Source organism: Chelmon rostratus, chromosome 7 (genome assembly GCF_017976325.1).
Source record: "Chelmon rostratus isolate fCheRos1 chromosome 7, fCheRos1.pri, whole genome shotgun sequence".
NCBI classification, from domain to species: Eukaryota; Metazoa; Chordata; class Actinopteri; order Chaetodontiformes; family Chaetodontidae; genus Chelmon; species Chelmon rostratus.
Window position 1 is genome coordinate 28,726,570 of NC_055664.1, and position 22,500 is coordinate 28,749,069.

General features: G+C 47.3%; 1 protein-coding gene across 6 annotated transcripts in view; it reads left to right on the top strand.

Annotated features, from left to right (window-relative positions):
• Window positions 1–22,500, top strand: part of LOC121608694 (latent-transforming growth factor beta-binding protein 4) — a 32,320-nt gene that overhangs the window by 1,202 nt on the left and 8,618 nt on the right. The window contains exons 2-23 of one of the 6 annotated variants that reach the window (XM_041939977.1): window positions 6,606–6,857; window positions 7,200–7,276; window positions 7,374–7,547; window positions 8,846–8,948; window positions 11,298–11,357; window positions 12,003–12,125; window positions 13,846–14,022; window positions 14,692–14,829; window positions 15,371–16,030; window positions 16,366–16,533; window positions 16,845–16,976; window positions 17,787–17,912; window positions 17,997–18,110; window positions 18,196–18,315; window positions 18,583–18,702; window positions 18,790–18,909; window positions 19,090–19,209; window positions 19,309–19,434; window positions 19,531–19,656; window positions 21,479–21,601; window positions 21,734–21,865; window positions 22,177–22,302. In XM_041939977.1, the coding sequence (XP_041795911.1) occupies window positions 6,606–6,857; window positions 7,200–7,276; window positions 7,374–7,547; window positions 8,846–8,948; window positions 11,298–11,357; window positions 12,003–12,125; window positions 13,846–14,022; window positions 14,692–14,829; window positions 15,371–16,030; window positions 16,366–16,533; window positions 16,845–16,976; window positions 17,787–17,912; window positions 17,997–18,110; window positions 18,196–18,315; window positions 18,583–18,702; window positions 18,790–18,909; window positions 19,090–19,209; window positions 19,309–19,434; window positions 19,531–19,656; window positions 21,479–21,601; window positions 21,734–21,865; window positions 22,177–22,302 (3,417 nt within the window). Of the gene's footprint in view, window positions 1–6,605; window positions 6,858–7,199; window positions 7,277–7,373; window positions 7,548–8,845; window positions 8,949–11,297; window positions 11,358–11,922; window positions 12,126–13,845; window positions 14,023–14,691; window positions 14,830–15,370; window positions 16,031–16,365; window positions 16,534–16,844; window positions 16,977–17,786; window positions 17,913–17,996; window positions 18,111–18,195; window positions 18,316–18,582; window positions 18,703–18,789; window positions 18,910–19,089; window positions 19,210–19,308; window positions 19,435–19,530; window positions 19,657–21,478; window positions 21,602–21,733; window positions 21,866–22,176; window positions 22,303–22,500 lie in introns of those variants that run through there. The other 5 variants (XM_041939975.1, XM_041939976.1, XM_041939978.1 and 2 more) reach the window with 5 other exon arrangements.

The following is a 22,500-nucleotide window of genomic DNA, read 5'->3' on the forward strand; positions in this document are numbered from 1 at the left end:
TGGCCTCGAGCTCCAGGCCTGCAAACAACTAGCAAAACATGGCTGACGTCATCTCGCCGCGCTCTCTCGACTCAGCAGTCGAGGGCGGAAACACACACACGTTTATGTTTTGTGTCGCGGAGTTTCTGCCGTTTGGTGAAATATTTGTGCTCCTGCTGGAAACAGAGAGAGGAGCGAGAGGAGGAGAGGGAGGAGAAACACTGCCGACATATGGCTTTCATTTATCATTAACTTAACCCTCACACACACACACACACACACACACACACTTATACACACACACACACACACACACTTATATACACACACATACACACACACACACACACACACACACACACACACACACACACACACACACGTATACACACACATGTACCCAGGATATTTTGTTGGTGATGTGTGAATAGGCAGTGAGGTAAGACTGGACAGGAACACACACACACACACACACACACACACACATACACAAACACACACAGACACACACACACATCTCTGCAGAGCATGGGGAGGAGGTGATGACATCATGAGGTTAAAAGGTCAAACCCCCCTCAGTCTGTGTGTGTGTGTGTGTGTGTGTGTGTGTGTGTGTGTCTGTGTGTGTTTGTGTATGTGTGTGTGTCTGTGTGTGTGTGTGTGTGTATGTGTGTGTGTGTGTGTATGCGTGTGTGTGTGTGTCTGTGTGTGTGTGTGTCTGTGTCTGTGTGTGTGTCTGTGTCTGTGTGTGTGTGTGTGTCTGTGTCTGTGTGTGTGTGTGTGTGTGTGTGTGTGTGGTTTGTGTGTGTGTGTCTGTGTGTGTGTGTGTGTGAGATGAATGTTGACACAGCCATGTTGTTGGAAATCTCAATCATTTCTGTTGTAATTCCTCCATGAAATTCATCCTCTTCCTCTTCCTCTTCCTCTCACTGTCTCTTCCTCTCTGTCAGTGCTTCTTCTCTTCCTTACTCGCTCTTTCCATCCTGACCTCCATCACGTCTCTCCATACGCTCTGCTGTAAATATAAAATAAACCTACAGCTCGCCGTCCACTACATGGCCATATATATGTGGACACCTGTGTGTTGTAGTCATATGTGATATTTGTAGGTTTTGTCCACTGAAATTTGTCAACATCTTCTTGATAGATAATTCTGTTTATGGTCCCCAGAGGATGAATTCTACTGACTTTGGTGATCCTCTGGTCTTTGACTCTAGCGCCACCATCAGGTCAACATTTTATAGTGTCCAACACTTTTATGACTAAATACCTGCAGTCCTAATGCCATTCCCCTCAGCCAATCAGCTGCACTTTATGTTCAGTGCTGATTGGCTAATGTCAGCATGCTAACACGCTAAACTAAGATAGTCAACATGGCAAGCATTATACCTGCTAAAGATTAGCATGTTACCATTGGCATTGTGGCATGTTAGCATGCAGAAGTTGCATTGAGCTCAAAGCATCACGGTGTCTCCGTGCAGCTGCTAGCATGGCTGTGAACTCTCAGTCAGGATGTATTAACAATGGGACAAAGTGCCACCAAGCTAGCAGCACTGCAGAGCTTTTCCGCCTCTTTTAGCTCCTGGTCAGGGTGTCAAACTGAATGAAAGACTTGTCCTGTTATGGTTTTGTAGCAGTCTGGTTCAGTCTCAGCTGTTTTGTGTCAAACAAGCTGTTAAAAGCCTCTGATCACTTCCTGCTGAGCAGCAAACAGCAGACGGACCAGCTGGTGAACATAGAGCAGCATTTAGCAGCTAAAGAGCAGATATTTCCCTGGTGGAGACCAAAAACAGAGCTAGAAGAGAGAGAAAACTGGACTGACGCTCATCAGGTGGCACAAACACTGATAACTGCTGACAGCTGTTTGCTGACATGTTAGCATCAGCTACATGTTAGCATCAGCTACATGTTAGCGTCAGCTACATGTCAGATGTCAGATGTCCCGCTGTGGGCCGCAGTGTCGCTTTAAAGAAACCTCGACCACAGATCCGAATGAATCGCAGAGCTTGATGTGTGTCTGTTTACACTGGCTCTCCCCTCATCTGTATTTCTATCATTTCATCTCTTTAATCCCTCCATGTTTACGCCTGCACACATCTCTCTCTCTGTTTCTCTCTCTCTTGTCCCAGTTACCTCCAAAAACCTCGTCCAAACTCTGTGTGTGCTGATGCAGTCCATCTGTAGGGCGATGTCCAGGGTAATAATTAGGTCACTGTGTTTACACTTAGTGTGTGTGTGTGTGTGTGTGTGTGTGTGTGTGTGTGCGTGTGTGTGCATAAAAAGTTTCACTTGTAGAGTAAGCAAAGATTTCAAATAGAAATTACACGCACACTTTACAGGGTGTGGACATGAACTCAAAAACACTCTCACACACTTTAGAGTTGCACAAATGGATTCACACTCACAGGATACCCGAGGTGGAGGAAGTACTCATGTAGTTCCAGCTGATACGATACTGATGTTGTAGTCGTCTCTGGTGGTGATGAACCTCCACGAATGATCGGCTGAACCTGCAGCTTTAGCTTCAGGAGCTTTACAGAGACTTTCAGCTCGTGGTTTATCTGACAGACATGACTTCACTGTTCTGCTTCACTCTCAGAGCCTCGTTTTCAGAGAAGAAGCTGGAAAAAGCCTCTGATTACGACCTGCTGAGCACATTTTATTTCAAATGTGAATATTCAAACAGAAATGACCTGTTTGACTTCAGTCTGTCACCACCACAAAGCATTTAAAGGTGTTTGTCTTGTCGTTTGGCAGAAAAATTCACAATTAGCTGCAGTGGCGTGCACAGACTTTTTGAAGGGCAGGGACGGAAAGGAAAAAAAGGGCACATATAGCGTGTCCTCGCCACTGAAGAGGGCACTTTAGCACGCGTTTTGGCGTCCAAGAGGGCACTTTAGAGCACGCTTTGGCTCCCAGGGGGCACTTTAGAGCGCATTTTGGCTCCCAGGGGGCACTTTAGAGTGCGTTTTGGCATCCAAGAGGGCACTTTAGAGCACGTTTTGGCTCCCAGGGGGCACTTTAAAGCGCGTTTTGGCTCCCAGAGGACACTTTAGAGCGCGTTTTACCTCCCAGAGGGCACTTTAGAGCACGTTTTGGCTCCCAGGGGGCACTTTAGAGCGTGTTTTGGCGTCCAAGAGGGCACTTTAGAGTGCGTTTTGGCTCCCAGGGGGCACTTTAGAGCGCGTTTTGGCGTCCAAGAGGGCACTTTAGAGTGCGTTTTGGCTCCCAGGGGGAACTTTAGCACGCTTTTTGGAGTCCAAGAGGGCACTTTAGCGCGCGTTTTTCAAAAACTGGGCCACGAGGGGGGGCAGTCGCCGCCCCTGCACGCCACTGATTAGCTTGATCTATTGCGTGTCCTACTGACCTATCACAAAAAAAAGCCAATGGATAAAATCACAGGAAGACAAAGCCGTGCTGAATGGAAAATGACAAATGATTAATTCAAATCAAGTGAAAGAACTTCTTAAGTCTGTCCTCCAGGAGCAGATGCAACACCTGAAAGAAGGTCAGGTGGAGGAGAAAGCACCTGAGCCTCCACAGGTGAGCTGCTGAAAGCAACAAGAAGAAAGAGAACCCTGGCGGTGAAGATTCATCTGTTCCTTTACTCGTGGTACGAGCAATGTGGAAGTCTTCAAAGAAGAGTGAAGATTAGATTTTACACAACAAGGAAGATGAGGTGAGGTAAGATGCACCCTGTGGGACAAGGTGAAACACAAAGAAACAGACTTCAACCTGCACAAAATGTGCAACAAAACCCAAAACAGTTCAGCTACAGACACGCAGAATCCGGCGAGGACACACCTGAACGCACCCGCCCACCGACAGGATGACGAAGTGCAGAAAGAGCCAAAGCAGGAACACAAAGTGGAGTCATGTTTTGTTGGCACTGCCTAGTTTGACCGTTTCATGCTTGTTGCTCTGAGCTGGATGTGAGCTGCTCTGAGTTCAGATCACGAAGCTGATAACGATCACACGGATGGACGAGCCTGGTATTAAAGCCGCAGGTTTCCTTCCTGCCGCACAGACTTCTGGGTATTATCTGTCCATTGGCAGCAGCTTCAACACCAGCTGAACTCTGGGTAACAATACACCAGCATCCTGTCGCAGGCGCTAAAACAGGAAGTAGGAAGTGGCTAGCTGGTTCCTTTGGCGCCCAGTCTGCTTTCACCCCCATCCCATCAGGGCAAGAAGGCTTTGTTTGATATCTACAGATCACCTGACCTCACACCGGACCCAGTGGTCTCTTAGCAACAGAAGGGGGGGCTGCGACCTCCACTTCCCAGGATGCATTTGTGTAACAGCCTGACAGTAAACAGCTAAGAGTGTTGTGAAACAGACGGCGAGTGTTTCCAGGCCGGCAGTAAACATGATGGATGTGTGTTAGTGTTGGCCTCAGACCTGTGTGTGTGTGTGTGTGTGTGTGTGTGTGTGTGTGTCTTTAGCCAAAATCACCAGACATGAACGGTGCCTGGAAGTCACTCAGCAGGGATAGAAGCTACAGTAGCGACGGTTTGTCTGTTTGCCATTTGGACAATGAAAAGCCAAAACTGAGCCATCGGTTCTGATGACGCTGAGCACTTCTGTTACTGACCGTCAGCTTCGGAACGGAAGGCCAGCTGTGTTTCTGTCACAGATGTTCACGAAACATCTGTGACTTGTTAAAATCTCTGTTTTCCAGTATTTGTTCAGTGCAGCCTAAGAAAAGTCATTTAAAAGTGTAATTGGTGTTTGAAGTGATGATGTTCTAGAAAACTTGTGACGCTGGTGAGAAAAACAATGAAACAACGATGCCAAACAGGAAGTCATCTATCTGTAGGGTGTCCTGCAGCCCCCCTGGCCTGTCTGTGAGGCCTGTACCAGGCGACCATTAAAAGACTAACACAGTTTCTACCTGAGGCTCCATTCATGCTGCTGGACTCTCCAAACAGACCCTCACCTGTGGATTTCCCTGAACAAAAAGGCCGTGTGCACGAAGTCTTCTTTCTATCGATACTCCGTCTGGTTTCTCTCGGTCTCGTCAACCTCTTGTATAATTTGTAGTCTCGTTCGTTCCAGAGTGGCCTGGTCCTCTCCTCTGGGAAACTCGGGTAGGTAGTTAACTTCAGCTTGTCCGGCTCTTTCAGGGTCGTTTCGGCTCCTCCCGCCTGTGTTGATGGACACCACCGTACACCCAGATCTGGCCAGCTTGGTACGATCCATCCGTATCATATTTTCACTCCCATGTTCTCGGAGACGTGGATGAGCTGTAAGCTTCAGCTGCCTCACCCTCTTCCCTGTCGTTTGGGTGTGACTCGACGCCCATGTGACGGCCATGTTTTTCTTGTCGATTTCAGCGTCTCACCTGTTTCATGTGTGTCTGTATCATTACTTGTAGTTGAGGTGGCTTCACTCTCAGGTCTCATGACTTTCCATGTGCCGTTCTCTGGCAGCTGAATGTCCACAAGAACACTAAGTTGTCCATCAGAGTCCAGATCCTCATACTGCAGGGTCAAGTCACAATCCAGTCTTCAGCTCTTCTACAGCCTGTTGTGGCTCTTTAGCTTCATGGCAGCATATACGTGAAATACGAGCTTCTGCGCTACGTAAATGCATTAGCTTATTGTTTTGGAGTTTAAAGCTGGTTTTAGTTGTTGTACCAGACTGTTAGAAGGGGGTTAGGAATTTAAGTGGCTCTCATTCGTATGATATCATTTGACTGTGTGCATCCTGCATATCAACATCAGCACCGACTGACACAATTTTAACAAATTAGCGTTAAGTGTGTCGAGGTCAAAATTTGTTATTATTCTTTAGAAAACAACAATAATTCTGTCTTGCAATTGTTTGCGATCGTTTAGAGCGGCTGACACAAACTAAACTCCCTCTTGTGGCCACTTATTTCCACATCCAGCAGCTACAAACCGACATGATGACCGATGTGGAGTCGTGTTTGTGTCACCTGATGAACGTCGGTCCAGTGTTCTCTCTCTTCTAGCTCTGTGTTTGGTCTCCTCCAGCTCCTGAGGGGAATATCTGCTCTTTAGCTGCTAAATGCTACGCTATCTTCACCAGCTTTGCTTTTACTTTCTTGACATGATTACTTGCAGGTTCTGTTGGATTACCTGCACAAACAAAAGAGCTGTGATGAGACAAACTACAGTACGTCTGATGCGTTTCAGTATCAAGTATTTTTTTTACCAAAATATTTGTAAAGTATCAAAAGTGAAAATACTCGTTAATACAGAAGCATCAGTGCAGAGCAGCGTTTTAGTGTTGCTCCAGATGGAGCTACTTTCAACTACCACTGGGGCCCAACCTAGGGCCCGGGACCCCTCAAAAGGGTCACCAGAGGATTGATGGGAAAGAAGAAAAAAACAAGTTCTGATAAAAAAAACTGTTTTCAGTTTCTGGACTTTGACTTTTAGTGAAATATATATTTAGGAGTTTTACCTCCTTGGGGCCTCAACAATGATTCAAAATAAATCAAAAGTTTAGAAGCAAAATCTCTCTGTTTGGAAGCCTCGCCGCCTCTCCACCCTCGACCCCTATAACCAACCGGTGGAGGTGGAGGGCCACCCACCCAGAGCCTGGTCCTGCTCAAGGTTTCCGATGGTCTGATCAGGTGTTTGCTGTTCCTCCTGCAGTCCTCTGTCCTCTGCTCTGTAAGAACGGAGGCGTCTGTCTTCAGAGAGATCGCTGTCTCTGCCCGCCAAACTTCACCGGGAAGTTCTGCCAGATCCCCGTCGCCACCGCCGCTGTAGCTGCAGCTGCAGCTGCCTCGCCCTCCTCCACCAATGAGATTGTCAAGCCCGCCCTGCTCTCCACCATGGCAACCAATCAGGCGCTGACCCGGTCTGAGTTCCTTTTGCCCTTGAATCAGGAGACGAGGTCTGGAGGTGAGTCTGGCCTCTGATCTTTGACACCAACAGGTAACAAATGTCTCTGTGGGCGTTTTGATCTGAACAAAACGGGGACCATGCAGACCCTGTTCTTGGTCTTAAATCTGACTGTAAATGTGATGAGTCATGAAAATATCTTGTCTTTTTTGTACTTTCTGGACACATAATACTGAAGACAAACAGTCTAACATGTGACTCCGTGAGATTTAGATGTGCTGGTAGGAGGATTCGTTATCTTTGGACTTTATGCTATGCTAAGATGACAAGCTGCTGGCTGTAGCAGACAGACATGAGCGCTATTAATCTAAACATGCAATCTAAGCGTGTGTCTGTGTGCAGTTCCTGCCCCCTCCATGGTGAAGGTCAGAGTGCAGCATCCCCCTGAGGCCAGCGTGAAGATCCACCAGGTGCTGAAGGTAACGAAACACCACTAACCAGCCTCTTTCTGTCTGATGGATTTATGGCTGGAAGTTTGTTGTTTCTGAGCAGTTTGTCCCTTCTTCTTCATTCCAGGTGTCTGGATTCAGTCCCACCCTGCGAACACTCTCCTCCTCCTCCTCCTCGGGGTCGGCGGGTGCTCCGGCTCCGGCAGGTGTCAGGGTCCAGGCCCAGACGCTGAGGGGGGACGGCACTTACAACCAACAATCTGGATTCAAGTACTGCTTTAGAGAGGTGAAAGACGGACAGGTGAGAGACTCACTTTTGATATCCACACCTTTCCTCTGTCAAGAAAACAAGAGTTAAGTCCTGCCACCGCCCCCTAGAGGCTGCAGTGTTAATTGCACACACATGAAGGTGTCTGAACAGTGGTGGAGCTACAGATGTCAAGTTTGTCCTGAGGGTGGCGCTGGAGGAAAGATCCCTGTGAATATCCAGAGCATCTCTCATGGAAAGCTTTTCAAATGTTGACAAACTGTCTGATTCTTGGTTTGGAGCTTGTGCGTCTCTTTACATGTTAACAAAAATTTACTTTTCAAATATTCTTTTAATCAAATTTCAAGCTGGCGTGTCATGACACAAGTCTGCCAATGTGCGTGAAGCATCCAAAGGAGCAGCGTTTGTTCTTTGTGGGCTGGTTTTCCGTGTTATTCCAGTGCTGCATCAGCCTTTTATGGTGAAAGTACATCAGAGATTTATTGTTTATGATCCTGTAATAAGTTACTACAGATGAAAACCTCTCTGGTTCACATTAGCTCTCTGGCTGCAGACGTTCAGTGTGTTCACACTTCTCTTGCTTTCCGATAGAAAATCCCTCCTCGGCCATATTTCACGCTGATAATAAGACACAGCTTTACTTTCCGCTGCGGTAGCTGCTGTCGCAAAGTCCTCGTCATCCAACTCTGCAACAACAAGCTTCACAACGTCTGAAGCGTCATCGGTCTGTCAGCCTCCTGTCAATGAACTGGCTCTTTATCTCCCGGCCATCATGTTCCTGAGTCACGTTCAACACTGAGTCATGTTGACGACTTTGTTTCTTGTAGCACACACCTGCACCAGAATACCTGTGTGCCTATTTGTTTTATAGCCATGCCAGCAGCTCGACTGCAATGAAACAGCAACGTCAGTCTGTTGGTCCACCACTTTAGACTGAAAAATTCCAACAACCACTGAATCCTCTGACTTTAACTGTAGCGCCACCATGAGGTGCTTGTAGTATTTGTCCAATACTTTAGTTTATGATCAAATACCTGCAGAACTAATGATTTCCCCATCAGCCTCAACTGGACTTCCATGTCAGCATGCTAACACGCTAACGTAAGATGGTGAGCATGGCGAACATTATACCTGCTAAGTGTCAACATGTTAGCATTGCCATTACGAGCATGTCAGCATGCTGGTGTTAGCATTTAGCTGAAAGCGCCACTGAAGTTTTGTTCTTGTATTTGTTGTGTTCTTTATTTAAACCACATCACTTTGACATTATATATACAGTATGTTAACGTGTGTGTGTGTGTGTGTGTGTGTGTGTGTGTGTGTGTGTGTAGTGCAGCTCTCCTCTGCCTGGTCTGAGGAGCAGGGAAATGTGCTGCAGAGGGATCGGGAAGGCCTGGGGGATCACGGACTGCGTCCTCTGTCCTGATAACTCAGGTACAGACTCACACACACACGCACACTCACACTCACTTATGGGGACTTTGTCCCCATAAGGAAAGCGAGTCCCCACAGTGTGACTGTGGAAACAACAATGTTCCTTCACCATGAATAACACACATCCACACACTGTAGACTATAAGACTTTCCTACACAGGTAATATTGTTATTGTACAGCTTTTACTCGTAGCAGTAATTTAGCAGAGTATTTTTACAGTAAGTACCTGCAGTAAAGTACTTGAGTAACTGTGTTAAGTTACTTGCAAAGTTAAACTTGCGAAGTTAACTTTGTTCAAAGGCACTGGCACTGTTTTCCAAAAATACCACTGTGAGATGGTTGTTGAGAGATTTGACCAAAAATAACAGTTTGCTGCCAACCTCACACACACACACACACACACACACACACACACACACACACACACACTGAAATATTCCTCTCTCTGTGTGAAGGTCTGATACTTTATGACTGAAATATTTTGGAAATATTCCACCAGGATCTGCTTATATAACTATCTGACATTATCACACACACACACACACACACAGTGTCAGTAATGATGCTTCCTCCATGTTCTCGCAGAGCTGACTAACACTAAAGGAATGCTGCTCTGTGGGACTGTAGCCTTTAACACACACACACACACACACATACACACACACACACACACATACATTAAACAGCTGCACACACACCTCAAACATTTGCATGTGTGTGCACTGACACACAGGAAGTTGTGTTTGCTCACTTGCTGGCGTGTAACTTCACATCAGTCTGTCAAATCAGAAGGAATGACGCAATACACCTTTAAAAACACAGAGAGAGACAGACAGGGAGAGACAGGCAGGGAGAGACAGGCAGGGAGAGAGACAGAGAGAGAGAGACAGAGACAGAGAGAGACAGGCAGGGAGAGAGAGACAGAGAGAGAGAGAGACAGAGACAGACAGACAGACAGAGAGAGACAGGCAGGGAGAGACAGGCAGGGAGAGAGACAGAGAGAGAGAGAGAGAGAGAGGCAGAGAGAGAGAGAGACAGAGAGAGAGAGACAGGGAGAGAGAGACAGAGAGAGAGAGAGAGACAGGCAGAGTGAGAGAGAGAGAGACAGAGAGAGAGAGAGACAGACAGACAGAGAGAGAGAGAGAGAGACAGGCAGGGAGAGAGAGAGACAGAGAGAGAGAGACAGGGAGAGAGAGACAGAGAGAGAGAGAGAGACAGACAGACAGAGAGAGAGAGAGAGAGACAGGCAGGGAGAGAGAGACAGAGAGAGAGAGAGAGAGAGGAGAGAGACAGGCAGGGAGAGAGAGACAGAGAGACAGGCAGAGAGAGACAGAGACAGACAGAGAGAGAGACAGGCAGGGAGAGAGAGACAGAGAGAGAGAGAGAGAGACAGACAGAGAGAGAGAGAGAGAGACAGAGAGAGAGAGAGACAGACAGAGACAGGCAGAGAGAGACAGAGACAGGCAGAGAGAGAGAGACATGTCTTTTTGTCTCTCTGTAAAATGTCAGATTTATTTTCTGGCTAATTTTTGGTGCATGTGAAGAAATTCCTTTCATTGAAACATGTTTAGAGGCTTTACGGGGCCTCACATGTCCTGATGAAAACACTTTACATAAAGTTCCAGGCAGCGACCGTCTGCCGACATGTTTGATCCTGAGCAAAATATCTGAGACACAGCAGGTCACAATTCACTTCGTGGCTTTAACTTGATATTTTAACTCTGTTTCAGATGATAAATCTGGTGAAAATCCTTCTTTTTTAACAAGTTTTCATAGATCTTCTTCCATAAAGCTCCATTAAAAGCAGTGAGCCTCTCTGTTGTTCCTTCATCACCATGAACACACACACACACACACACACACCGTCCTGCTGCCACAAACACTCGCTACAGCGCCAAATGTGGATTCATCCGCCGCTGAAAGTAGTCCCCACCAGATGCTCCATTTCCTCCTGTCTGATAAAAACGACAGCGAGCAGCTGTTTGAGGAAACTGCTGAAGCTTTTTAAACAGGAAAGTAAATATTTGTGAGGCGCTTTTGGTGAAAATAAGAAAAACAGATGTGTGTTACTGCGTTTTCACAGTAAACCCTACGGAGCCTGTCGGGGGTCACATGGTTAGCTTAGCTTTTGTACAAAGTTAGAGCTCAAAACACGTCTTCTGAGTGGAAACATGTGCTCACACATATGTAAATTAATTAATAAGCATTCATTAATTTGTGTTCAGTGCTAGTTAGCAAATGTTAGCATTCTGGTGTTAACATTTAGCTCGAGGCACTGCTGTGCACAACCTCACAGCCTCACCTTACATTTCATCATTAATCATTAATCAATCATTGATCGTCATCAGGTCAAAGCAACAGCAGCTGTCCTGCTGGTTTCGAGGGAACCAATGGAACGCAGTGTGTCGGTGAGTTTCTCACACACACACACACACACACAGAGGATAGGTGTGAGGTCAGAGGTCACAGACAGCTGGTCCCCGTGGGTGATTTCAGTCTCAGTTCCTCAGGTTGTTGGTAGTTTGGTTCCTACCAGCGTGTCCTTGAGCAGAACAACCTGTAAGTTAATGTTGCCTCATTGTCTCTGGTTCTGCTGTCTGTCCTCTGTCCACCACCTGCTCTGAGGACGAGTTCCTACACAAGTTCGTCCACCTGAATCCAGAGAAATGTAAATCTTTCTCCCTCAGGTTCAGCCCTCCGTCCTCACCAGCTGCTCGGTAACTCGTCGTCCGTCTCGTCTCATGTGCGTCTCTTTGAACGGTCCGGTGGTCACACGCTGATTTATATGTTCACCTGATTCTGTTTTATTAATCTCGGTCTTTGTGGAAGTGGGGGCACCTGCACGAGCCTCATTTCACCTCCACAGGCAGCAGTGGACGTAGAAACAACCTTAAACAGCCGTTTGCATGTCAATACCTGCACCACCTCTCATTAGACCTGTCCGTGAGAAGAGCAGCGAAGAAGAGGAGGTGCAGTCTGACTGGGGGCCAGATGCATGTGTGGTAATAAGTGCGTATGTGTGTGTGTGTGTTAATGTGTGTTAATGTGCGTAGATGTGAATGAGTGCCTCCAGCCGGGGCTGTGTGAGAACGGGATCTGTGTGAACACCAGGGGGAGCTATAGCTGTGTGTGTAGGGTGGGGTTCATCCTCGACGCCTCACATGGAATCTGCATCTGTGAGTAACACACACACTCCCACACACACACTGCCGTCGGCTTGGGAATGAAATCAGGAATAATGCAGACTCCAGATCAGGACTTGCTGAATCCATCTGAGCTCTTTGTGCCTAAAATCTGTCGACAGAATCTGAACTCGACCAAACAAACATCACATTATGAACATGTAGCTCAGCCCCCCTGCAACACCACAGTGGCAGAAACTCTGAAGGTCAATGAACGTCTTTGTGAGAAAGTCAGTGAGTCTCGTTGTTCCGTCGAAGGTCAGCGGGTTCTTTGTTCTGCTGAAAGTCAGAGGAATCTGGGTGAAGGTCGGTGCTCAGACGGGTTTCGCGAATCCTGACTGGTGCTCTGCTTATTCTGACTGGCATTCGCTGAGGAGGAGGAGGAGGAGGAGGAGGAGGAGGAAGAGGAGGGTGGGTGTGCTGCAGGATGCTGGTCCGCCTGATAACCAATGACAAAGCTCTAATCTAAGCTGGTTTGTTAAGCTTGACATCGTCTCGTCTCTCTGTTGCTTCCAAACTGGCTGGAAATGCTCGTGGAGGGGTGTGTATTATGTGTGTATTATGTGTGTATTATGTGTGTATTGTGTGTGTATTATGTGTGTATTATGTGTGTATTGTGTGTGTATTATGTGTGTATTATGTGTGTATTTTATGTGTATTACGTGTGTATTTCTCTCAATAAAATGTGAGTGAATATGTCAAAATATGGAAATGTTATGCACTAAACAGGAAGTGGTTTACTTTGTTTAACAAGACAGAACTTAATTTACACTTTTGCCGTTTTTCACATTGCTTAATCTTGTTAGATCTAATCATTTTAATTAGATATTGTTGTTAACGCAGCTTGTATAATTCTTGTAATCTCGAGGTGAGCTGAAACGTCTTCTAGTCGATTAATCAGAAAATGAATCGATCACTCGTTTTAAGTCTTTTTTCAGAAGTTTAAACGTTAAACTGAAATGTGAATGTTTGCTGTGTTCTTTACCACATCTGACTGAATTGAATATATTTGGTTTTTGAACTGTTGGTCAGATTTGAAAATTCATTTAACATTTTACTGCGTCATTAACAACAAGCCACACACGACTCACCTACTGGCCTGAAAACCAAACCATACAGGTAGAAGTTGCTGCATAACTGACGTGTTGTGACACATGACAGTGAGTGCTACTGCTACACTGCATGTTTTAGCATTTAGCATACAATTGTAATTGTTCAGGAAGAGTTAGTCTCACCGTTGAAAGTGATCTTCTGTGCTTCAGCGATATGCGATAATGGTGAGAAACATTTTAAAATCAGATTTTTTTATCCTCTGAAGGCAGAATTATTTATGTCAGCTCTGATCCTTGTTCTAAATGGGGACCCCTGATTTTTAACAGCACTCTTTACAGGACTGATGGCTCCTTTTACTTTATGTTCTAAAGAGGCTTCACTGACTAGCTCTGTGTTCCTGGTCTTGCTTAATTTCTCCTGCTCCTCATATCCAATCGAACCACAGGAAGTTCAGGGCTGTGATGTCAGAGCTTGCTTGATTTGTGTTGAGTCTCCGTCGAGGCTGTCCTGTTTGAATGTTGATTTGAGCCTGAATGGACTGGGGGAACGGCATGTAACCGATGCATGCAGGGCTTTGCTGGCCTTAAGTCTGTTTGGATTCCCAGATGAGCTCCAGGATGTCTTTGTAACTCATCCCTGTCCTCTTGTGTGTCCTCCTCAGCCCAGAGTGTGATATCAGAGGAGAAGGGTCAGTGTTACCGGGTTCTGGGTTCAGGTCAGGGTCCGTCCTCCTGCTCTTTGCCCATAGCAAGGAACATCACCAAGCAGATCTGCTGCTGCAGCCGAGTCGGCAAAGCCTGGGGATCCGACTGCCAGAGGTGTCCCTACTTTGGTTCAGGTTGGTTGCTGTGCCACTAGCCTGCAACGATAGCATAATGTTGCTAACCGGACAAAAAGTTAACGCAGTTTGTTACAGACTACAGGTAGTGTCTCCTTTGTGGACACTTTCATCGACTATCTGCAGGGTTGCCCCCTTTGTGACTTTCTCAGTCGATTTGGTAACCTTTAACACATCTTCAGCTTAGCCACAACCTTTTAGCCATGCTGCTAGCATAACTAGAGATGTTGTTCTATCAGTCGGTCCAGACTGCAATATTTCATCAACTATTAGATGGACTGCCTTGAAATTTGGCACAGATAATCATGGTCCCCCAGAGGATGAATCCTAATATGAACTGGAACAAAACTTTACCATTCATGGTGCTTAGAAGATCCTTCGTCCTCTGATACTCCTTTGACCACCACAAGGCCAAATTATAATTTGTCCAATACTTTAATTTATAACCAAAATATCAGTAAAATATTCAACGACAATGATGATCAACCTCAGCTGTACTATAAAACCAGTTCTGTGAGTGGAAACCAGTGTAAGCACTGGAGAACAGGAGTAATATCATTTTGTGAAGATGAGATTGAGTTTCTTTGAATCTGGACATGAAGCCTCTGATTCTGTCTCTTTGTTTCAGGTGATACCTTATTAATATATTCTCTCTGTCTCTTCCTTCAGTGGCCTTTAAGGAGATCTGTCCAGCCGGTCCTGGTTATCACTACTCACCTTCATCCCTGCAGTTCAACCAGAGAGTCACTGAGCATCTGGGGACCCGAGGAGCTCAGCTGGTAACCCACAGCAACCAGGATATCCAGGGTACCTAATTTAGATCAAGCTAAAAGCTACGAACACTGTCTGCTCATGGCCCAGTCGTTAGCACACCACCTGTAACAGCACCTGTGTTATCTTTTATTTTGTGATCTTTTGGTGTTTTATGAGACTGAACTATACTGAACTATCAGACAGGTTGAGGATCTCTTTTCACATATCAGTGCCAGAGTTTCAGTACCTGACTGTTTTCTGAGGTGTTGCACGCATCCCAGGCTAACGCTATCAACACTTTTCTGACCTGCTAAAAGTACCTCTGTCGCTTCAACAGACTTTGTCTGGTGTTTCCTTTGTCTTAGTTGTAAATGAGGGATTAGCTGTCATTTCCGTGCGTGTGTGTGTGTGTGTGTGTAGTGTAGGAAGTAATTGGTATGCTAACAATAGCATACGGGCCAAAGTTAATTAGAGGATGAATCCTTTTCTCTATGTGGAGTCATACAGCCTCAAATATTCAGTTAGGATCACTTTTTATTTGATTTCATCCATCCCTCTGTTTGTCCTCGCCTTCATCCACCCCTCCCCCTGCAAGGTCCAAGCTCTGGGTCCAGCAGCAGTGGAGCCTCCAGGTCTCAGCAGAAGCCCTTTTCCTCTGGAGGGACTGCTTTTGAAGCGAGTATTTCAACTAATTCTGCTTCTGGTCTCGGATCCAGCGTGGGAACAGCTGGTACCATAGGTACCCACACCAGACCCAGCCCACCTCAGCCCCAGCCTCAGCCCCAACCTAATCCTCAACCCCGGCCTCAGCCTCAACCACAGCCTCAGCCCCGGCCTCAGCCCCCATCCCAGCCTCAGCCCCGTCCTCATCCTCCACCACAGCCTCAGCCCCGGCCTCAGCCCCCATCCCAGCCTCAGCCCCGTCCTCATCCTCCACCACAGCCTCAGCCCCGGCCTCAGCCTCCATCCCAGCCTCAGCCCCGTCCTCATCCTCCACCACAGCCTCAGCCCCGGCCTCAGCCCCCATCCCAGCCTCAGCCCCGTCCTCAGCCTCAACCCCAGCCTCAGCCCCGGCCTCAGCCTCCACCACGCCCGGTGGATTTTCCCTCCTCCAGGCCTGTTCAACCTGGCAGCATTGGCACTACAGCCACCCAGGACAAGCCAGAGACTCCAGGCAGATCAGGGACCCAGCAGAACCGACCCGACCCTGTTCCTTCACAACCAAGACCACAGCCTCCATCCACTGGGAGTCAAAGTAACAGAGACTGAAATACTACTTTTATTTTAGTCAGCACAGTTTTATATTTCAGTTTGTTCAAAAAGGAAATGCAACTTGAATACTAACTGATGGTGTCTGTCGCAAAACATTTCCTGCTGCCTGCAATCCACAAAGGACCCTCAGTGGTCCAGGAGTCTCTGGACAGACTGCTACATCCCGCGGGGCTGAGAGACTCTCACCTTGCAGGTTGTCGTGGTCTGTCCAGATTCTCCTGGATTAGTACACTGTCTAGCTAAATATGAAGGACATAAATATCACAAAGCTTCTTGACAGCAGTCAGATAAACTTTCAGATTCTTCCTCTCTCCTCAGCAGGCGGTCGGACCCCCTCTGTGCCCCGGCCCGATCAGCCGGCAGTTAGAGGGGACTCTCTGCCCGCTCCGGCCCAGCCGCAGAGCCCCGAGCGTGGGTCGAGGCCCAGCGGAGGAGTCCCTCCTGTGCAGTACAGACCGGCCGTCAGTCCGACGAGCCGAGTCCAGAGTGAGTACCACATCAGTTCATCTTCATCACCAGAAATATAACTTCTAACATAACTCAGGTGTGAAAACGTACGTATGGAGACTGAGAAGGCCTGCGTCTGTCTGTGTTAGTGAAGACACACACACACACACACACACACACAGAGTTTACTGCCAGCTGAAACCTGAGCCAAGAATCCAACTTCTTCTTTATTTTAGTGGGAATTTGACCCCAGTTTTGTGTCTTTGAGGCAGATTTCACACCAGATTGTTGACAACAAACACGTTCATCAAGCATCAAATTCATGAGCTTGTGTGTGTGTGTGTGTGCAGCAGTCAGAGGTGTGTGTGAGAGCAGACCAGGTGTGTGTGGCCGTGGCCGCTGTGTGGATCAGCCAGGTGGAAAACACACCTGTGTGTGCGATCAGGGATACCAGCCCAACTCTCAGCGCACATACTGTCAAGGTGAGCTCGCACACATACATTCATAGGCTCATATCCTTCACAGTTTGTGCAGTATTTCATATTTTTCTACTGTTTTGTACATTTTCTTCTTCTGTGCAATAGTATTAACACTATTTATTGTTATTATTAACCATTAACCTGTTGTACTCTTGTGGCAGCAGTGTTCTCAGTATTATCATGTGCAATTCGTCTAAAAATCATTTTCTGCTTCTGGCAGTATATCTTTCTGGCTATTTTTCCACAGTTATTGCAACAATGCATATTTTTTAGATTTTTTTTCTTTTATTTAGTCACTTATATAATATGTGCAAATATATAGTCAACTTTTATTCTGTATTTTGTTTTTTGAATTTCTCTCTCTGTTGCTATTTTTCGTACCACTGCTGTCACATGCTGCTGTAATACCCAAATACCCCCAGCAGGGGATTAGTAAAGTTTTATCTTATCTCATCACACACACACACACACACACACACACACACCTCCACTGAGAGTTGAGGGTGCTTGTTCAGACATTTGTGCTCCACATTAATATGTTTGTGTTTTTTGTTTTTTTCTTTCTCTGTTTATGATTTTACTGTTTTTTGTTTTTCTCATTTTTTACCAGATATACTGCTAATATTTTTCAGATATTTTTCTGGTATATTTAAGGATATTTTACCTATATTTCACCAATATCTTCTGATATTGAGCTCAGAAGCTGCGGTAAACGAGACCTCACCTGAAGCAGCATAACTGACGAGAAAAGCTCCATCAGTGTAGGACAAAGACAAAAGAACACAACTGATGTGTGTTAACCTGTGTGTGAAGATGTGAATGAGTGTGTGCAGACTCCAGGTGTGTGTTCAGTGGGAGAGTGTGTGAACACCATGGGGAGCTTCAGGTGTGTGTGTCCATCTGGATACAGGAGCAGCAGCCAGCACACCAGCTGCCAAGGTGACGTCTGCTTCCTGTTTGTGTCTTTGTACGTTCATGTTGTTCGTGCTAAAGCTAAAAGCGGCTCATGTGTCACTTCCTCAGACATCGACGAGTGCCTGCAGAATCCCTGCAGCAACGGTCGCTGTGACAACACACCAGGCAGCTACAGGTGTGTCTGTCGCCTTGGTTACAAGCTCAGCGGCAACACCTGTACAGGTAAAGACGTGTGATAGAGCTGGAGCTGAGACTTTGATTGGATTGAAACATGATGAATTTTTACAAAGCGTTTGTGGCGTTTCAGATGTGGACGAGTGTGAGGACCCTCTGCAGTGTCCGGGTCAGGAGTGTATGAACAGTCAGGGCTCGTACCGCTGCGTGTCCTGTCAGCCTGGATACAGACTGCTCAACAGGCTCTGTACAGGTGAGCACACCTGTGTGTGCACGGTGGTTAGCACACTTACCCTGAGCCAAAGAGACGAGACAAATTCTCCATTTCTGCTTAGTAAAAAGTCCCGTCTTTAGCTTTATAATGCCACTGGCTTATTCTGTCATTGCTAGCCACACTTAGCTTAGCATTCTTTCTTTGAAACTGTTAATGAGGTGTGTGTGTGTGTGTGTGTGTGTGTGTGTGTGTGTGTGTGTGCGTGCGTGCGTGCGTGCGTGCGTGCGTGTGTGTGTGTGTGTTCAGATGTGGATGAGTGTGCAGAGCTGTCTCAGTGTCCTGGTCAGATGTGTGTGAACACTGTGGGGTCGTATCGTTGTGTGTCCTGTCGACCAGGATACACACTCTCCAACAGACAGTGTGCAGGTACACGCACACAGACACACAGACACACAGACACACATGCACACGCATGTGCACACACACACTCATCTCTCTGTCCTCCCTCTGTAGATGTCAATGAGTGTGACAACAGTGAGTCTTGTCCTGGTCAGCAGTGTGTGAACACTGAAGGATCTTACAGCTGTGTGGACTGTCAGCCGGGATACTACAGTGTGAACAGACAGTGTGAAGGTACACACACACACACACACACACACTCTAACAATTTTCTACATCAATATACACACACACACACATATATATATATATATATACACACACACATGTGTATATGTGTGTGTGTGTGTATATATATGTACATATGTATACACACATAGAAAATCCATCTGCGTGTGTGTGTGCGTGCGCCAGATGTGGATGAGTGTGCGCAGGCCTCTCAGTGTCCTGGTCAGCAGTGTGTGAACACTGTGGGGTCGTACCGTTGTGTGTCCTGTCAGCCTGGATACAGCAGCCAGGACGGATCCTGCAAAGGTAACACACACCCACACCCACACACACACACAGGATAAAATGCTGTATGGATATTCATGAACCCAGATGACGAGTCCTTATTGCCTCCCTCTCCTGCAGATGTAGATGAGTGTGCGAGTGTGGGGGCGTGCGGGGCAGACAGAGTGTGTGTGAACACCGTCGGCTCGTTCAGGTGCGACTGCCGGCCAGGGTATCGAACCTCCAGCCTGGGGAGACAGTGCAGAGGTGAGCCTGTCACCACCTGACAGTAACATGAATAATATCAGCAGTGTGCTGTCCACTGATGACACGATGTGTGTGTGTGTGTGTGTGTGTCCGCAGACATTAATGAGTGTTTGGAGGGAGATTTCTGTTTCCCCAGAGGAGAGTGTGTGAACACAGCTGGATCCTACACATGTGTGTGTTCTCAGGGATTCACACTGAGTGACAACAGGACCGCCTGCCTTGGTGAGTCAGAGTGTGTGTGCAGTGTGTTGGAGTGTGTGCAGTGTGTGCAGTGTGTGCAGTGTGTTGCAGTGTGTGCAGTGTGTTGGAGTGTGTTGGAGTGTGTGCAGTGTGTTGGAGTGTTCGCAGTGTGTTGGAGTGTTCGCAGTGTGTTGGAGTGTTCGCAGTGTTCGCAGTGTGTGTGCAGTGTGTTGGAGTGTTCACAGTGTGTTGGAGTGTTCGCAGTGTTCGCAGTGTGTGTGCAGTGTGTTGGAGTGTTCGCAGTGTTCGCAGTGTGTGTGCAGTGTGTTGGAGTGTTCGCAGTGGGTGTGCAGTGTGTTGGAGTGTTTGCAGTGTGTTGGAGTGTTCGCAGTGTGTGTGCAGTGTGTTTGAGTGTGTGCAGTGTGTTGGAGTGTTCGCAGTGTTTGCAGTGTGTGTGCAGTGTGTGTGCAGTGTGTGTGCAGTGTGTTGGAGTGTTTGCAGTGTGTTGGAGTGTTCCCAGTGTTCGCAGTGTGTGTGCAGTGTGTTGGAGTGTTTGCAGTCTGTGTGCAGTGTGTTGGAGTGTGTGCAGTGTGTTGGAGTGTGTGCAGTGTGTTGGAGTGTTTGCAGTGTGTTGGAGTGTTCGCAGTGTGTTGGAGTGTTTGCAGTGTGTTGGAGTGTTCGCAGTATTCGCAGTGTGTGTGCAGTGTGTTGGTGTTCGCAGTGTGTGTGCAGTGTGTTGGAGTGTGTGCAGTGTGTTGGAGTGTTTGCAGTGTGTTGGAGTGTTCGCAGTATTCGCAGTGTGTGTGCAGTGTGTTGGTGTTCGCAGTGTGTGTGCAGTGTGTTGGAGTGTGTGCAGTGTGTTGGAGTGTTCGCAGTGTGTGTGCAGTGTGTTGGAGTGTGTGCAGTGTGTTGGAGTGTTTGCAGTGTGTTGGAGTGTTTGCAGTGTGTTGGAGTGTTCGCAGTGTTCGCAGTGTGTTGGAGTGTTTGCAGTGTGTGTGCAGTGTGTTGGAGTGTTTGCAGTGTGTGTGCAGTGTGTTGGAGTGTGTGCAGTGTGTTGGAGTGTTTGCAGTGTGTTGGAGTGTTCGCAGTGTGTTGGAGTGTTCGCAGTGTGTGTGCAGTGTGTTGGAGTCTGTGCAGTGTGTTGGAGTGTTCGCAGTGTTTGCAGTGTGTGTGCAGTGTGTTGGAGTGTTTGCAGTGTGTGTGCAGTGTGTTGGAGTGTGTGCAGTGTGTTGGAGTGTGTGCAGTGTGTTGGAGTGTTTGCAGTGTGTTGGAGTGTTCGCTGTGTTCGCAGTGTGTGTGCAGTGTGTTGGAGTGTTCGCAGTGTGTGTGCAGTGTGTTGCAGAGTGTGCAGTGTGTTGGAGTGTTCGCAGTGTGTTTGCAGTGTGTGTGCAGTGTGTGCAGTGTGTTGGAGTGTTCGCAGTGTTTGCAGTGTGTGTGCAGTGTGTGCAGTGTGTTGGAGTGTGTGCAGTGTGTTGGAGTGTGTGCAGTGTGTTGGAGTGTTTGCAGTGTGTGTTGCAGTGTGTGCAGTGTGTTGCAGAGTGTGCAGTGTGTTGGAGTGTTTGCAGTGTGTGTTGCAGTGTGTGCAGTGTGTTGCAGTGTGTGCAGTGTGTTGGAGTGTTTGCAGTGTGTGCAGTGTGTTGCAGTGTGTTGGAGTGTTCGCAGTGTGTCGCAGTGTGTCCTTCTGGACCTGGAAACTCAGTGTTCATGTTGTCCTGCAGCCAGCAGCTCAGGTCTGGACTCCTCTGGTCCCGCTTAGACAGCTGATGTAATGGTGATGTCATCATTGGCCCGTCCCCTGACAGCTTCTATAAATGTATTCTGTGTGTGTGTGTGTGTGTGTGTGTGTGTTTGTCTCTGTCTGTAGATGTGGACGAGTGTGTGAAGTCGGGTGTGTGTGTGGACGGTCGCTGTGTGAACACTGAAGGCTCCTTCCAGTGCCAGTGTCAAACCGGCTTCACCACCAGCCCAGAGAAGACCGCCTGCCTCGGTACACACACACACAAACACACTGAAGGGGTGCAAAGCCCCTGGTAGTCTGTTTAAGTTTTGAAATACTTGTACTTTACTTGAGTATTTCCATTTCATGTAACTTTATTGTCCATCTTTCTGTATCTTCTAGATGTTGATGAATGCGTGTCGTCCGGCGGGTCAGTTTGTGGGTCACAGCGGTGTGAGAATACGATTGGTTCGTACCGCTGCCTCACTTCCTGTGATCCGGGCTACCAGGTCACACAGACCGGCAACTGTGTGGGTGCGTCTGACAGCACGTTACATCCACACACACACACTCACACACTCACACGTCCCTGAAATGTCTTTATTCTGATGGGAGTCAGCAGTGATTGGTGGTGAACTCCTGGAGAGCGAATGACTGAATCTCTGTGAAAGTCAACATCTCCTGCAGATGTTTCAGATTAAAGCGTTCCGGGGAAGTGAAAAGCTTCTCATGAAGTGATCTTTAATGTGAAACAGACAGGAAGTGTTGCACAAACAGCAACAACAACACACAGAGGCAGCTGAAGGAGAACACAGCTCTGACTCAACGTCTCTTCTCTCTGACAGACGTCGATGAATGTGCCAATAAGACGCTGTGTGGGGAACACGCCTCCTGTCAGAACCTGATAGGAACGTACCTGTGTGTGTGTCACCAGGGCTTCACCTCCACCGCCGATGGAAAGGCCTGTGAGGGTACGTTAGTCTTCAGCCTGTCACTTCCTGCAGGAAGGTGGAGTGTTCACTGCTAACAGGCTAGCCAGCTCTGTATGGACCATAAAGTTAGCTGACCTGTTAGCTCAGTTGCTAACAAACTCACACAGTTATTGAAGGGGAGCTCATATCTGTTTCCAGGTGTTGGGAAGCTCTGCTGCACATGATCTAAAGTAGTTT